This window comes from Amphiura filiformis, chromosome 15 (genome assembly GCF_039555335.1).
Source record: "Amphiura filiformis chromosome 15, Afil_fr2py, whole genome shotgun sequence".
Lineage (NCBI taxonomy): Eukaryota > Metazoa > Echinodermata > Ophiuroidea > Amphilepidida > Amphiuridae > Amphiura > Amphiura filiformis.
Genome location: NC_092642.1, coordinates 43,982,533 through 43,997,756, shown reverse-complemented (window position 1 = coordinate 43,997,756; position 15,224 = coordinate 43,982,533). Strand labels below are relative to the sequence as shown.

At 37.0% G+C, this 15,224-nt stretch overlaps 1 protein-coding gene across 1 annotated transcript in view; it reads right to left on the bottom strand.

The window, feature by feature from the left end:
- The window catches only part of LOC140172006 (KIF-binding protein-like), a 52,137-nt gene that overhangs the window by 14,756 nt on the left and 22,157 nt on the right, over nt 1–15,224 (bottom strand). Inside the window, 7 exon segments of the mRNA XM_072195354.1 lie at nt 6,492–6,527; nt 9,807–9,890; nt 10,402–10,574; nt 11,515–11,613; nt 11,962–12,098; nt 13,308–13,532; nt 14,697–14,838. Of these exon segments, the coding sequence (XP_072051455.1) occupies nt 6,492–6,527; nt 9,807–9,890; nt 10,402–10,574; nt 11,515–11,613; nt 11,962–12,098; nt 13,308–13,532; nt 14,697–14,838 (896 nt within the window).

Below are 15,224 nucleotides of genomic sequence, written 5' to 3'. Positions count from 1 at the left end.
AACTCATCTTAACAGAAAGTGAACTTTTCAATAAATTGAGAAAGCTAGAGCTATTAAGTCTGAATGAAAATAACATAGAATCATTACCATCAGGTGTATTCAGAGATCTTCATCAATTGCATGAGCTTTCACTGTATGGCAACAAACTCAATGTGATACAAAGTGACCTTTTCAATAATTTGACAAAGCTAGAGATATTAGGTCTGAATGAAAATAACATTGCATCTTTACCATCAGGTGTATTCAGAGATCTTCATCAATTGCAAGAACTTTACTTGCATGACAACAAACTCAATGTGATACAAAGTGACCTTTTCAATAGCTTGACAGAGCTAGAGATATTAACACTGGCTACTAATGAAATTGAATCACTACCTTCTGCTCTTTTTAAAGACCTTAACAGCTTAGAGGTGCTTGATCTCTCTAACAATTGGTTGACTGAAATACCAAAAGATGTTTTCCACCAATTCAATGGAATGCCTTTACAGATATTAAACATCTTTTCAAACAAAATAGTCAGACTGTATCCATATCAGTTTGCAAATCTGACAGAGTTAATAGTTCTGGACCTTCACAATAATGAATTGGAACAAATTCACAGCAAAGCACTGTCTGGTTTACCCAACTTGAAATTTCTAAGCCTTAAGCATAATAATCTAACTAAAATAACAAAACACTCTTTCATGGGATTGACCTTGAAAAACAATAGTTATATCAGAGTAGATAGCCCAACAATATGTTGTTTTCTTGAAACAATAAGTCAGCCGCAATGTGTTCCAAGAAATGAGAAATCTCCTTACTTAACTTGTAAGCAGCTTCTCCCATCTACAGTAGTTAAATGTTGTACATGGATTTTTGGCTTTTGTGCTTTGTTTGCTAACATTGTGGTGTTCATTTGGGGATGCGAAAAAATGAAGTCTAAATCAGCAGATGAAAAGCAAGTGAAACAAGTTGTTTTTATTACCAATTTAGCTGTGGCAGACTTATTTATGGGAGTATATTTGTTAGTTATTGCATCTGTCGATCAATACTATAGTGACTATTTTCCTTCATTTGCTGAACATTGGAGAAATAGTGCACTTTGCAAATTTGCAGGGTTTCTATCGGTCTTATCGAGTGAAGCATCCCTTTTCTTTCTAGCCCTTATAGCTGTAGATAGACTTTGGGCATTTCAAAAATCTTTATAACACAAAAGCTATTTGGGAAAATGACACAACTATTGATGACAATATTTGCCTGGGTTACTGCTCTTGCTTTAAGCACTGTAACTATATTTTTACAAGATGATAAATTGTATCAATTTTCTGATGTATGTATTGGGTTACCATTGGCTACAACTAAAAGATATGAGGAAAACTATAAAAACATTACCATATCGTACAATTTTTACAGGCCAGATGATCATTTACGGTTACAAACATTTACCGAAATTGGCTCAAAACTAGGAAACTATTTCTCAATTGGACTTTTCCTTGGGCTTAACTTTCTGTTATGTTTGCTAATTGCAATATGTTACTTACTCCTATTTGTGTATATTTGTAAATCAGGATTCTCTTTGCTCAAAACTGATTTGAAAATGGCCATTAAAATGGGTGCTGTTGCGGTGACTGACCTCATTTGTTGGCTTCCTGTCATCCTCTTGGGTATTCTAGCACAGACTGGAGTAAAGGAACTTCCCCCTGAATGGTTTCCATGGATTATAGCATTTACTTTACCGATTAATTCTGTACTCAATCCATTTCTGTATGCTACTGTAGATCGCGTATCAAATCATTTTGTAGATCGGTTAAGACCAAATTGTTACAATGAAATGGAGACAATGTTGTAGTCCATTTTGTATATTTGTTTTATCAGTATGACTTTCTCAAAAGATTAATAAGCTATATTAAATGTATATACATATTTCCTGCTATTTCTAAATGGTAAAAAAACCATGGGGTTTAAGGGAGCACGGTGGCCAAGCGGAACGGGCGCTGACTCATAATCGGAAGGTTGCGGGTTCGAGCCCAGGCGACGCCGTCGTGTTGTGCCCTTGAGTAAGGCACTTTATCTCGATTACTCCTCTCCACCCAGGTGTTTAAATGGGTACCGGCATTCTTAAATGCTGGGAAGGTAACAGACTCGCTGTAGAGGAGTGTGTAGCGATCCCCTATAGCAACATTACATGGAGGAGTCTGGCCCAATCGCCAATGAAAGAGAGATGGGCACTCCGATCACTGTTTATACAGGATCGTCTCCTTTACCTTACCTTTAAAAAACCCCAGTATTTTGCAAAAGTCTTAAAATGGAAAGTGTGATATGACAGCAATATATGAAGAGCATATTTCCAAACCGTCCACAAACATATGTTTCTGATTTATCTGTGCGGTATTGTTATGGGTTGTGATGCTATAGGTATTATAATTTGTTGGATGCACCATTACAAAGCAAACATTGGATGGATGCACAGTAACAATACTGTGTGAGTCCTTTGGTACCCGAATATTGTTGCTAATGTCAAACTTGTCAAAGTAATTGTGATTGTATCACACAAGTAAATGAGAAACTTATGGTTGTGAACTTAACAAGGTTTGGAAATAAGCTCTTCATATGTACATTATACAACGATAAAAGAAGTGATATAAAAACATTGGCTGAGATGAATCTTGCCAAATTGGGTGCTTTATGTAACTTTAAGGATTCTTGGTATTCAGCTTGGTTTCTAACATACAGTTTGTATACAATAATGATGGGTTAAAATGTATTCAAAGTTTTATTTTTTAGAAAATCATGATGCATATATAAAATTCATGTTGATAATTATAATTATACTAGATTTCACGGTTCTTGAATTTCTTACTGACTTTCTTTCTTTGTCTTTCAAATTGTCTCTCTTTCTTTCTTATTTGTTTCTTGTTATAAAATTAATAATTGTATGGTTATTATGCTAATGTGTAGATCTACTGTTTTCATGTGTAATCGCAATAGTGGTTATGCATTTGTATGAAGAAAGTACGCATTTAGACAAAGAAAATCTTTACAAATAATATTATGATATAATAAAATGAAATAATATACATTTAAGGAATAAATCTTATCTTGATACAAACTGAGAAGTGATGCATGTGTGCACTTAAAGACAAACAAATCATTTCCGTAACCACTCGGGTATAAGCCCACCTTCGGCTATAAGCCCACCCCCTGTTTTTCAAACCATCCGGGGAACAAGGGTGCACTCGGGTATAAGCCCAGTAGTCATTTTGGCTTAGTTCTTTCATATCAATGCTTTTCTTTCTCATTTTCAAGAACAAATATTTAAAAAATATCAGTTAAAAATTAACATTCCATACTTAAAATTTTAAAAAAATTGACAAAGATGATAGAAATTACTCATATATTGGGCATATACAAATGGAGAAGATTTTTCTTATTTTTAAATTCAACTACTAGCCCCTCCCCGGTTATAAGCTCACCCCCTTTTTTGAAGTGAAATTGCCCATCTAGGGGGGTGGGCTTATACCCGAGTGGTTACGGTAAATAAAAGACTACAACAGACAGTTATTTTGGTGAGGCATGAGGGGTCAGGTATGATGTTCCATTCTTGTGAACTATCTATTTTGCACTCTTTCAGGAGTGTAATCTTTTACTTCAGGGTACTTATCCCTGGTATGGCTCTTCAGGATGTGGTTTTTAACACTGAGAGAGTATGCTCTGTAAAAATGGGAAAGTGTTTTTTGATTGTGTTTTATGCAAGGGAACAAACCAACAGTTCGACAACATCCTATACACGAATGTGCTTTCATTAGGAGGCCGTCCCCCCTCAACGGCCTGAAATGTTGAAAATTCCAACTCGAAAGATATTTTGACCCTCGTTTATAGGACCTCATCAACATTTTGGTTTGTTTCTTAAATGCTATAACAGTTTGTATTAGTATTACTATTACTTGCATCTTCATCTATTCTGGATTTTCTTTCTGTAAATATAAACATGATGTTAACCAAGTTTGGTGCTATGCCCAGATTAGTATGGTAATGATATAACTTATTTCATAATAATGTTGTACTTTTATACCAGTTCTTAAATATATAATATCTATTGAGTGTATGCAAAAAATGAATTAAAAGCCATTTCTGGCTATTATCATATATGTGACACGATCTGATCCATGGGGGCCAAAGGAGGCATTTTTGACAATTGAGTTACTATAACTATTACCTTATACAAACATTAGGCTATCATTTACTGAAAACACCAAAGGTCTAGCATTCGTTTCGTGATGTCTCTTTTCTTATGTATTTTTTTGTTTTTTGACTCCATATTTTTGCCTTTATCTCAATTTCAAATTTGCTGCCTTTGGCCCCCATGGACCAGATCATGTCACATATGAAATATGGACTTTTATTTAGATTCTTACAGCAAATTGTGGTTTTTGTACCCATGATGGCTATTGATATGCCACTGATTCTAGCATATACAGATTAAGTTGTGAGCTTGGCCGATTATGTCCTTGTATTTGAGCCCATGCCACCCATGCAATGGGTTTTGGCATACACAAAGTGTATCTCAAAAAATGTTACAATCCAAAGAAACAAGTAGGTTATGGTCTGTCTTGTCTCAAGTTGAGAGTAATGCCATGTTGCATTTCACAGTGGCAGATTCAAATCAGTGCATTTACACAGTTGTGTCACAAGCGTACAGACAAATTGCCGCAGGATCAGGTCAACATGTGAGATTCGAATCTGCCACTGCAAAAAACATGGCGTTACATTTTCTAAAATGTGTCCCTGTTGAATTATGAGATCAGACATCTCACATGCAATTGTACCCAAGGTTTGTTGTGTCCAAGTCCTGTTGAAATCCACCAAAGCATATGGGAAAAAGAACAAAATATTTACCTTTGGTGCCCCAAATCAAAATTGACCTCACTTGACCCCTAGATAACATTTGACCCCAGACTCAATACCACACATTCCATATCATAATATTCATCAACTTCTGTACATGGTGAAGCTTTTTGAACATATTTGTAAATGACCTCAAATGACCCCTAGATGACCTTTGACCTCACATCTGTTGACATCACTCATGTCCATGTAGCCAAGGGTCATTGCATCTAAGTCCCATAAATTCATCAAGGCATGTGGGAGAAATTATCAAAAGGTCAGGGTTAATGTTTTAGCACACACATACATACCCCACACAGCAAACAACCCCCCTACACACACATATATACTGCAAATGGTGCACATTTCATAGTCCCTGTTCTGACTCAAAATTGTTTAGTGGTGTGGAATTTCCAAAATGTGGACTTTTTCTGAAAAGAAAAAAGTGGACTTTTAAAACCCCCTACAATATGACTTTTTAAAGCTACTTTGAACAGCTTAGCATGAAAAACGGTCCCTTTGTGAATTATTTTTCCAATTTGGACCTGAAGGGTAAATTTAAAAAAATAACCCTTAATATTTGGACTTTTTGTTGGGGGTGTATTGCACCCACAATACCTGCTGGCTACATGCTTGTGGATAGTTTTCTGTGATATACTATTCGATAAGGTCTACAGTCTGATGAAGAGTGAGTGATCTAAATATAGAATTGGCCTATTTCAGTTGAAGTCCATGGAAAACAAGACCTTAATCTCCCACACAAGGAGTGGGAACTTCAAACAGTGTTACCTGAATGGCAACCCCATTTAAAGTTATAATGTACGATCTTATAATATGAATTTGGTTAATGTTTTTTAAACCTGATTTTTTGGCATATTTGTAATGTTTACACATGTCACAACTTGCACCTAAATGGAATCAGCCAAATTTCTTGTGTTTGTAGGTAAACAGAGCAAAGTTAGACATAAAGTCATAATTCAAAGAATTATGACTTTTTATGTCCTCCATAGAACTGCGTGTTAAACGGCCAAAATAACAAGCAGTGTTTCTTTCACTTTACCTCGTTATTTCAGCTCAAAATTAACAGAAACCATTCCCGATAATTATTACTAGTATTATTTCAGCATTTTGACTATATAATGACAAATTTAAAATTTGAAGGAAATCGCACATTAAGCCTTTAAGGTGGCACACAGCTAGGATCACTCAAAGTGGCAAATTTTAGACATTGTTTTGTATTGTATATTTAAAAGTAATGATGATAATATAAGTACATAAAAGTATACATTTTCAGAAAGGAAATGACACAAGGAATCCAACTAGCACAACAGATTTCTGCAAAAATGAGCACTTTTTGAGAAAAGCGCTAAAATTGATTTTCCATGCCATTTTTTTTCGGTCCGCCATAACAACTTACCCTAAATAATGTTTGAAATTTCCTACTTTGAGTGATCCTGTGTGCCCCCTTAAATTCACACGCCCTAAGTGGAAGATTAAGGTCATGTCTTCCATAGGGTGTGTATATGGATTTCAACTGGTATAGCCCATTCTTTGGTAGTCATTTCTCTTACAGTTCTTTTTCAAATATAAATGAGTCAGACGATTCATAACTGAAGTTAACTTACCTAAAAAATAGCTGATAATATGATAGACTTTGTTTTATTCTGTGGAAACAATAATACAAACATAAAATGAGTTAACTGATGTTATAATCTATTAGTCATCATTATACCTTAACCCTAACACGCCTAACTACAAAATACTACTTGATATATGCACTGTTTGTGCATGCATCCAATCACCCTAAGTGATATATACACCTATCCGACTCCGCCATTACTGCGGTGTCCCGATGTAAAACTGCGGTGTCGAGGTCGGGGTTCCATCCATTATTTAATGTGTGCTATACGGAATTGTACCGGGAATTGTACACAACAGTGATATTCAATACACAATCATGAGTATTGAATTACGAATTAAATCTCCGCTCTGGTACATCTGTGTTGCCGTCAATAGAGGGCCAAATACAGTAAGCGCTTCTCGGATTGGTGTATGAAGCGCGGTTTTGGCCAGCGAAGCCCAAAACCCGTGGCAAAGTGTTGTCGACCCGTGCTTGGCATGCGAGGGGTCTCTCTGTATTCCTTCCTTCTTTCCCTTCCTGTTGCCAAAAAGCCCCTGGTGGGTTAGGGTTAGGTGACAACTATCGAAACTCAATATAGGCTCAATTAACCCTAACTGCGCCTGAGTACTACAAACTACTTGATATATCGCTGTTCGTGCATGCATCCCACATGGTGTGATGGCGCAATCGCCCTAAGTGATATATAGGCACGGCTCGCTGGCAAGCCCAAGACCCGATGTCGCAAAGTGTCGCCGACCCCGTGCTTGGCATGCAAGGGGTCTTGGGTTCGAATCCCACCCAGAGCAAACAACTTCTTTCTTTGTTTTCTCTCTTTATTCCTTCCTTCTTTCCCTTCACATCACCAAAAAGCTCCTGGCGGGTTAGGGTTAATGTTGTTATTCAGCAATTTCATTTTCATGGAATGGAACAAATGTACATTGTAGATTGTTCAACCAGAAGGTGAGATGGACAAGCACAATGTGGCACTGACCTGCCGGCCAGGAGAACCATCACGCCGCAGTCCATCCATTTAAAATGAGGTGGGAAAGCATTTTGGAGTAGTGATTGGCTCAATTTGTCATCTTAACTTTTATCATATAAAATGCCACATCTTGCTCAAATAATATGAAATTAAGTGAGGTATCAAAATGTGCAGAACAAATGTTCCCATCTGTTAAACCTATTGATTTTCTCATTTCATGTTAATTTCAGCAAAAATTAGTTTCTTATTCAATAAGTGTAGTTGAGACATCTATGAGAAAATTACACTGCCTCATGGTTATATTTCCCTGAATACCAAAATGCACCTTTTGTTGGTGTCAAGCTTAAACCCTTCGCGTAACCCATACCTTGTACTCCCCAACTAATAAGAATCAGGAACTATAGTGGAAATTTCAATTGAATGAATGCAGCCTGACATAGTGTGACGATTTTATTTGTACACTGCACGATGTACGCCAGCGTGTGCGACTGTGCGTGAGTAACACGGAAGTGAATCCAACCATGCCAACACACTCCTATCCAAGGTCGTACGTTTGCGTTGTAGTTTGAAATACGCCCAGTTGGATCAAGTACAGCTGTTGAAAGCTGTGTTCATTCAATTAAAATTCCTAGTATAGTAAGCATGCACGATTTCAAAGTGGTAGTCCAATTTCTCATGTGTACATTTTGTACCTTGTACCATACATTGAAGCCTAGCAATATTTAGAATCTAAATCACTATGAAATAAAATCACTAAAAAAATCACTGAAATCTAACACTGAAATGAGTAACACTGTAATAATCTCTGAAATGATCACTGAAAAACTACTAAAAATGTGATCATTCAAATGCGGTTAGCAAGTTTCAGTGTGATTAGTGGTATGATCATGAACACCAATCACACTGAAACTCATAATTTCATTGAAAAGATCAAATTTTCAGTGGTGTTTCAGTGATCATTGCAGTGGTTTTTACAGTATTCATACATACAAGCTATGTAACAGTGCGCATGATTGGTCGAGAACCGGGCTTAAACAAGCGTTTAGTCATGAAATTATATGAATGAACCCCCAATTCATTTCAGTGTTCATTTTAGATTTCATATCATAGTGAATATAAACATGATCTGCATGAAAGGTGGAGGAAGTGACCTGAATATGATGTCTGCTACAGGTAAATTATCTAATTCTCAATCATGAGAGCCAACTTGGTTACGCACAGATATTTGCATCGAGTGTACTTCACAAAGACCACACGCTTATGGCACAAACACAGCTTTTGAGAATTGGCCAATCAGGTTTTCGAAAATGATCGTCGCTAGGCATGGTCAATGTTCGGACATGTAGGTCGGGTGATTGCATTATTCCACAAAAAGTATGTAGGCTGACACAGAAGGTACATCCTGTCATCGAGAATTAGATATTTTCAAATATAAATAGCTGATTTTACATGCATTTACATTTGATACACCCTCTGTTGGTCTGAGATTTGTAAAAAACTGCAGGGCAAAAGATCCTTTTGTCAACATTTTAACTTAGGCTTAAAAATAAATAATACCAAAAATGTTATCAAACTTGCTTACATGAGCTACATATCATCACAAATAGAAACAACAAACGTTTTGCAAGATGGGTTTTGAAAAGTTTTTATGTGGTTGGCCACACAGGGTTTGCCATAGACACTGCTGTATTATTATGCCTTGTGTGGAACAACAGAAGCATCCTGATTGGCATCATAGGTCAACCCATCTATAGTGTCACAGACTGCCCAGCTATTATCCATAAATTCATTGAAATATCCTGCTCTATCTTTCAGTCACTCGGTTCTGTCTACTGGTCTATGACACTAACACACCTATACCTCGGTGACAACAGATATACTGTATTGTTTGTAATAAATGCCCCAGGGCGTTGCATTTTTCCAAAAGAGGGCCCGTTTATTGATGGTGAATTGTCAGTGAAAAAAACTTATAAATCGGGTTAAATTTCCTGATGGTGCTCCTGTAGAAAGGAGGGATTTACGGCTATACTAATATAGTATTACGGCGACGCCAATGGAAAATATCATTTTCGTGGTAAATACATCAAAATTACACCCGTAAGTGCATCATCAAGCAAGAATCTGTTGAAATTCTACCATAATGAGGCAATGAAATGGATGGCAGTTTGAGTCATAATAGGTTTTGTCCATGCAATTTAGCGATCATCCCTGACAAGACTGACTGACTGATGCCAGTTTTAAGCTTACTCACACGATATAGCCTGGAAATGTTTGCATTTAGAGGGGGCGTTTATTAGAAGGGGATCGTTTATAACAAACAATACGTAAGTGGATACTTACAACTGGTTGATCTTCTTGGCTGCATGGGGAGTTGGATCTGCACCTGTGTTATCAGCAATCTGCATCTTTAGATCCATCATCTCACTGTAACAGAGAAAATACAAATGCAAACTATTACTAGCAGCAAGCCCTTCTACAAGTTAAAGTGGACTAGTCACCAGTGGTGCTGTCAAGGTGCTATTTTGCCTGAACAGGAACCATTTCCAAATTTGGAAATGACTTGTACCACTGAGGTCCCAGGTTCAAGCCCAGGCCGTGCCCAAGGACTGTAAGTGCATTTAGTTTATCCCGATTCCATGCTCGCTCTCACAGGTTTTTCCGGGATCTCCGGTTTCCTCCTGCTTTTAGTTCTTTGGTTATCAAAAACTTCCTTTACCCAATGGAATTTGGGGAGCTGATAGACAATTGGTGGATTTTACAATCTAAGTGCGGATAGGTCTGCGCCTGATTCGGCTGCAACTGGCCTAGTTGATGCGATCTGATTGTATTGATTCACCATGGCAGCGAAATTACAGCGCTTTGAATCCTTCAAAACTTGGAAAAATACACTATATAAATCAAAAATTTATTTATTGATTATCATTTATTATCCTACCTGTAAGTCTCAGCAATCTCATACTGTAACTGTCTACACACAAGTAGGAAATGTTGAGGATTTAATTCAGTGAGTTCTGCTTGTAGCATATCCACCCTGCGTTTGTGCATTTGACATCTACGAGTCAAGTCCGTTTCAAAATAAGATAGCAGTTTGTAGAGTTGACTATGGTCCTGTTATGGGAAAGGAAAGGAAGATTAGGTTATTACAACATAACTGTTCCTGATTTCAGGAAAATACGGAATAAAAAAATTATTATCATGTTTGCCAAATGAAACGTAGCTGAATCCTAAACTTTTAGCTAGTTCTAGCTGGCCATAAAAGTCAAATTTTTATATTTTTATGCTATGAGGAAAAATGGGCCAAAAACATGAAATTTTGCTTGTTTTTTTCTTACAATTGTAGTCACAAAATTCTAAGACTTGACACAAGTTTAAGCATTCAATACATTTTATATAGGCTAAGAGTTAGCTCGTAATTTTAATATCTTGTGTTATTTTTGATAAATGGTTATGAAAAATAAGCTAGCAGCTTGTAGAGTTGACTATGATCCTGTTAAGGGAAAGGAAAGGAAGTTTCAAGGGGTTAGGTTAAACATACATTAATATCATGGAGCTTTCCCTGACTCCAGAAAATACAGCACTAATTTTTTAGAATTAAAAAAAAAATTATCTTGTTTTTATCCCACCTCATGCGGTTGCGTAAATTCACGCATGCGTCAAAAGATAGTAATGTAAAAAAATTACACGTAGGTTGCTCAGAGTTTGTGCAATGTATGCACATGCATTTGACAATGACACCAGGGATTGTCTTTTGGAATTTGAAGGAGAGCACTAAATAGCTCTTCTGGGACCTTCAAGGAGAGCTGTTTAGAGATTTAAGGAGAGAATGATCAACTAAGGAGAGCTAAAAATCACTCTCCTATATCAGATTTAAGGAGAGCAGTAGAGAGCGATTGCTCTTGCTCTCCTCAAAAGGCAGTCTCTGTGACACTTGGCATGTACACTTTTGTTCGAGAATTAAAAATAGCAACAGTATAATATTTGTAATAGTGCTTTTTGAGAAGTATAAAACATCTTCAAACTTTTGACTTCTGTCAATCACATGACTTACCTTTGTAATTTCTATATGGTCAGACACATGTCCATCCAGGACATAGTATTCTTTGGCTTCATTTAGCCACCTCTGAGCTGCTAGGAATACTTCACGACCCTGCATTGGTAACAAACAAGAAAACTTGGATGCCGTGAATTTCAACAAACAAAGGATCTAAAAACTTGACACGATCAGTGGTAATTATTTAATATGTTAGAGGCAGTAAAAACTGAAATAATCTATTATACGGTGCTACTCATCAAAACCTGTTCAGCATTTGGATGATGACTACAGCAGTCAATTCTGTCTGTGCGGATGTGCTTTTGAATTTAAAGCTGCTGATTTGGTGCAAGTAAACAAATAATGGCCAAGACATCTATAGCCATATCAATTATTTTTACTGCCAAGGATTATGATACAAGAAATGAGAACTCAATCAATTTATAAATACTTGATTCACATTACCTGCTCAAAAGAAGTGATGACTTTATCTGTGATAGCATTCTCAAGTGAAGTCAATTCTAGTGAGCTGAATCTCTCTGTTAATTTGCCCACATCTTGACCATCCTCTCCTTCATTGTTCTGTCCTTCTGCTGATGCTCCTAGAAACAAAAATACACATTAAACAAATCAGGTCAATGAGAAAAAGTATGCAGTCTAAAGCAAAGGTCCCAAACTAAATCCTTCAAATTGTCACTTTAAAATGTAGAGAGATCTAAATTCAAAGAATACAAAATTGCGCTGCCCGTTTAATCATGAAGAAAAGGAAGTATGAGCATATCACCCCCGTCATATATGAGCTTCACTGGCTGCCTTTAGAATTTCGGATTCAGTATAAGTTAGCTGTTCTTGCTTTTCGGTACTTTGAAGATACATTACCAACTTATCTGTCTGCTACGCTCTGCACGTACAAACCAGCTCAATCACTTTGATCTTCTACTGAAAGATTAATGAAATCTCCCTGTGTTAATCTTAAATCGGCTGGTGAGAGCTCCTTTCATTTCGCTGCTCGGCTGTAGGAATTCGCTTCCAAAGAGCCTCCGTAACATACATTCGCTTACTCAATTAAAAAAGCAGCTTAAAACGCATCTTTTTCTTCATGCTTTTCCGGATTCACATATGTAACTTGTTTGTCTTTTTTGTTTGTGCGCCTTGAGTTCTTTTGAAGATTGTGTGCCTACTAAGAACCCTCCATTATTATTATTATTATTATTAAGTGCACTATATCCATGACAGTGCAAGGGATTTACTAATGGGTGGAGTCCACATGGGCTTGCTTTATGGCCTCTGGTGGAGATCCAGGGGTGCTTTCCCTGAACTTATGGATTTTAGCCTTTTTATATGGCTAGGATGACTCTCTTTGGACATGATTTATTGATTAATCATACCTACAACTGACCTTTTGGGATTTTTAGATGTGTTTTTAGGTCTGTATTCAAGGTACAAAAACTTCTTTTTCCCCCTTACACATGAACTAGCCTCTGTGGGCCATTTCAAGTGCACAGTGCTGCATGTGCCCCCAGTTGCAGATCCATGATCTAAAATCTCTAAAATTCTCCAATAGCAAGCAAGTGTAGTATTTATACATCAAACATGGTTGAAGATGGAGTAATAAAATTCATGAAAATAAAACCATATGAAAATAACCACTTAGGCCCTGGTGTCAATGGGGCATTGGACTATTCCAGTTGAAATCCATACCCATAACATTACATTATTTTTTCGATACAGCGGTTACATATTTCAAATAGAGGTAACCTTATTTGAAATTTGAAATCCCTGTGTGGAATATTAAGGTCATGGATTTCAACTGGAATAGTCCTTTAGAATGATTACCTTGTACTCCAGGTTCTTCTTTTTATCCTTTGAATACTGCAACAATGCCAAACCATACTTAGCCCAACACCTTGCAATATCAGCTTTACGATGCTGCAGATGCTCAGCGGTAGTAACAGTTGTCCAATTATCACTCTTGTCATCATCATCATTGTGAGCCTCCTCAGCATTGGCTTCAGAGAAAATACGACTTGCACTTGCTGTATTATGAAGAAGAAGAATGGTTGTAAAAGCGATGTGAACAACAATGTACAGGATGGACCAAAAATAAAATAAATAAATAAACCCACCCTGTTCTCACGGGCAGGTGGACCTTCAAGTATGGTTGTAACACACAAAGAGGTTAAAACAATGTCACTGTCTTTTGCCAAAGTTTGGGGACCAGTCTATACATGGGCTAATTATGTGTGACTTATCCAAGCAATGTCTTGCCTGTGTGAAGTTATCTTGTGTGATGTAGTACTGTGACAATGTGGCACAATTTAGGGACCAGTCAATATGTATGTCAGACATGGGCTTAATTATATGTGATGCGATCAAGCAAAATCAGTGAACTTCGGCAATCCTAGTTTTTTAGAGTGCGGGCCAAATAATGTGTGTTGAGGTGGAAAAATCAAAATTGATGTTTTTGCAAAAATAGAAGGGAAAAACATTCTTCTTTCACATGAAAATATTTGTTGATGAAATTCCGAAGGAAAAATGTTAAAAAAGTGACTTTTTTGACCCCCATCCAACTTCAATAATTGTCAGAATTTGTGAAATAAGCTCGGATTAAGCATTTTGTTATGCCAAATTTTGAGCCATATCTTAATCAAAGGTGTCGTTGCTAAGTTGACTATGTATTTACATGTATTTTAGGTGTGCTAAAAATGACTCAATTTAATAAAGTACTTTCTCTGTTTCTTTCTTTTTAATGTACCAGTGTTCAAATTGTTGTAACTTGGTAACCAAAGGTCGTATTGACATGGGGGTTTCACTAATGTGGAGCTTTGAATATGCTGAAAATGAAAATTCAAGAACCCTAAAATTGACCTGAGCCTACTTCAGACTGATATAGCTTGATTGCATCACATATGTGACTTACCCAGACAATGTTTAGCCTGTGTGTTGTAGTACTGTGACAAGGCTGCACAATTTAGGGACCAGTCAATAAGTATGTCATACTTGAGCTTAATTAGGGTGACTTACCCAGACATTGTCTAGCCTGTGTGAAGCTATCCTGTGTGATGTAGTACTGTGACAATGTGGCACAATTTAGGGACCAGTCAATAAGTATGTCATACTTGAGCTTAATTAGGGGTGACTTACCCAGACAATGTCTAGCCTGTGTGAAGTTATCTTTATTCTAATTATATGGGACTTACCCAGACAATGTCTAGCCTGTGTGAAGTTATCCTGTGTTATGTAGTACTGTGACAGTGTGGCACAATTTAGGGACCAGTCTATAGGCTCATACTGACTTGATTCAAGTTGGCGCTTTAGTGTGGTATGACAGTAGCTTGCAGACTGAATTGAAAACAGAAATAAATTGTTCAATTTGGTTAAAATCTCAATTATCAATAATATCAAGTAAGTAAGCGTAAAGTCAGTCTGGAGCAATTTTCACGTGGCAAAGTGCACATCCCTTTTTCCTTGGAGTTTGAGTCAGACTCCTCTGAATTAACTTGTTGGGGGGGGCTCGCCACTCCTCCCGCACAACAAGTACCAGCATTATGCCAGTACCCATTTATACAGTGGAGAGAGACAATGTAGGTCAAGAGCCTTGAAGAGCATTGCAGGGCCGTGACACTCGTATTCAAACCCTGTATAAAAAGTCACTTTACGGCAGTTTAATTGACACATCGGCGGTTTGAGTGACAGTTGCTAGGCTTTTTTAGTACACATAGTAATGC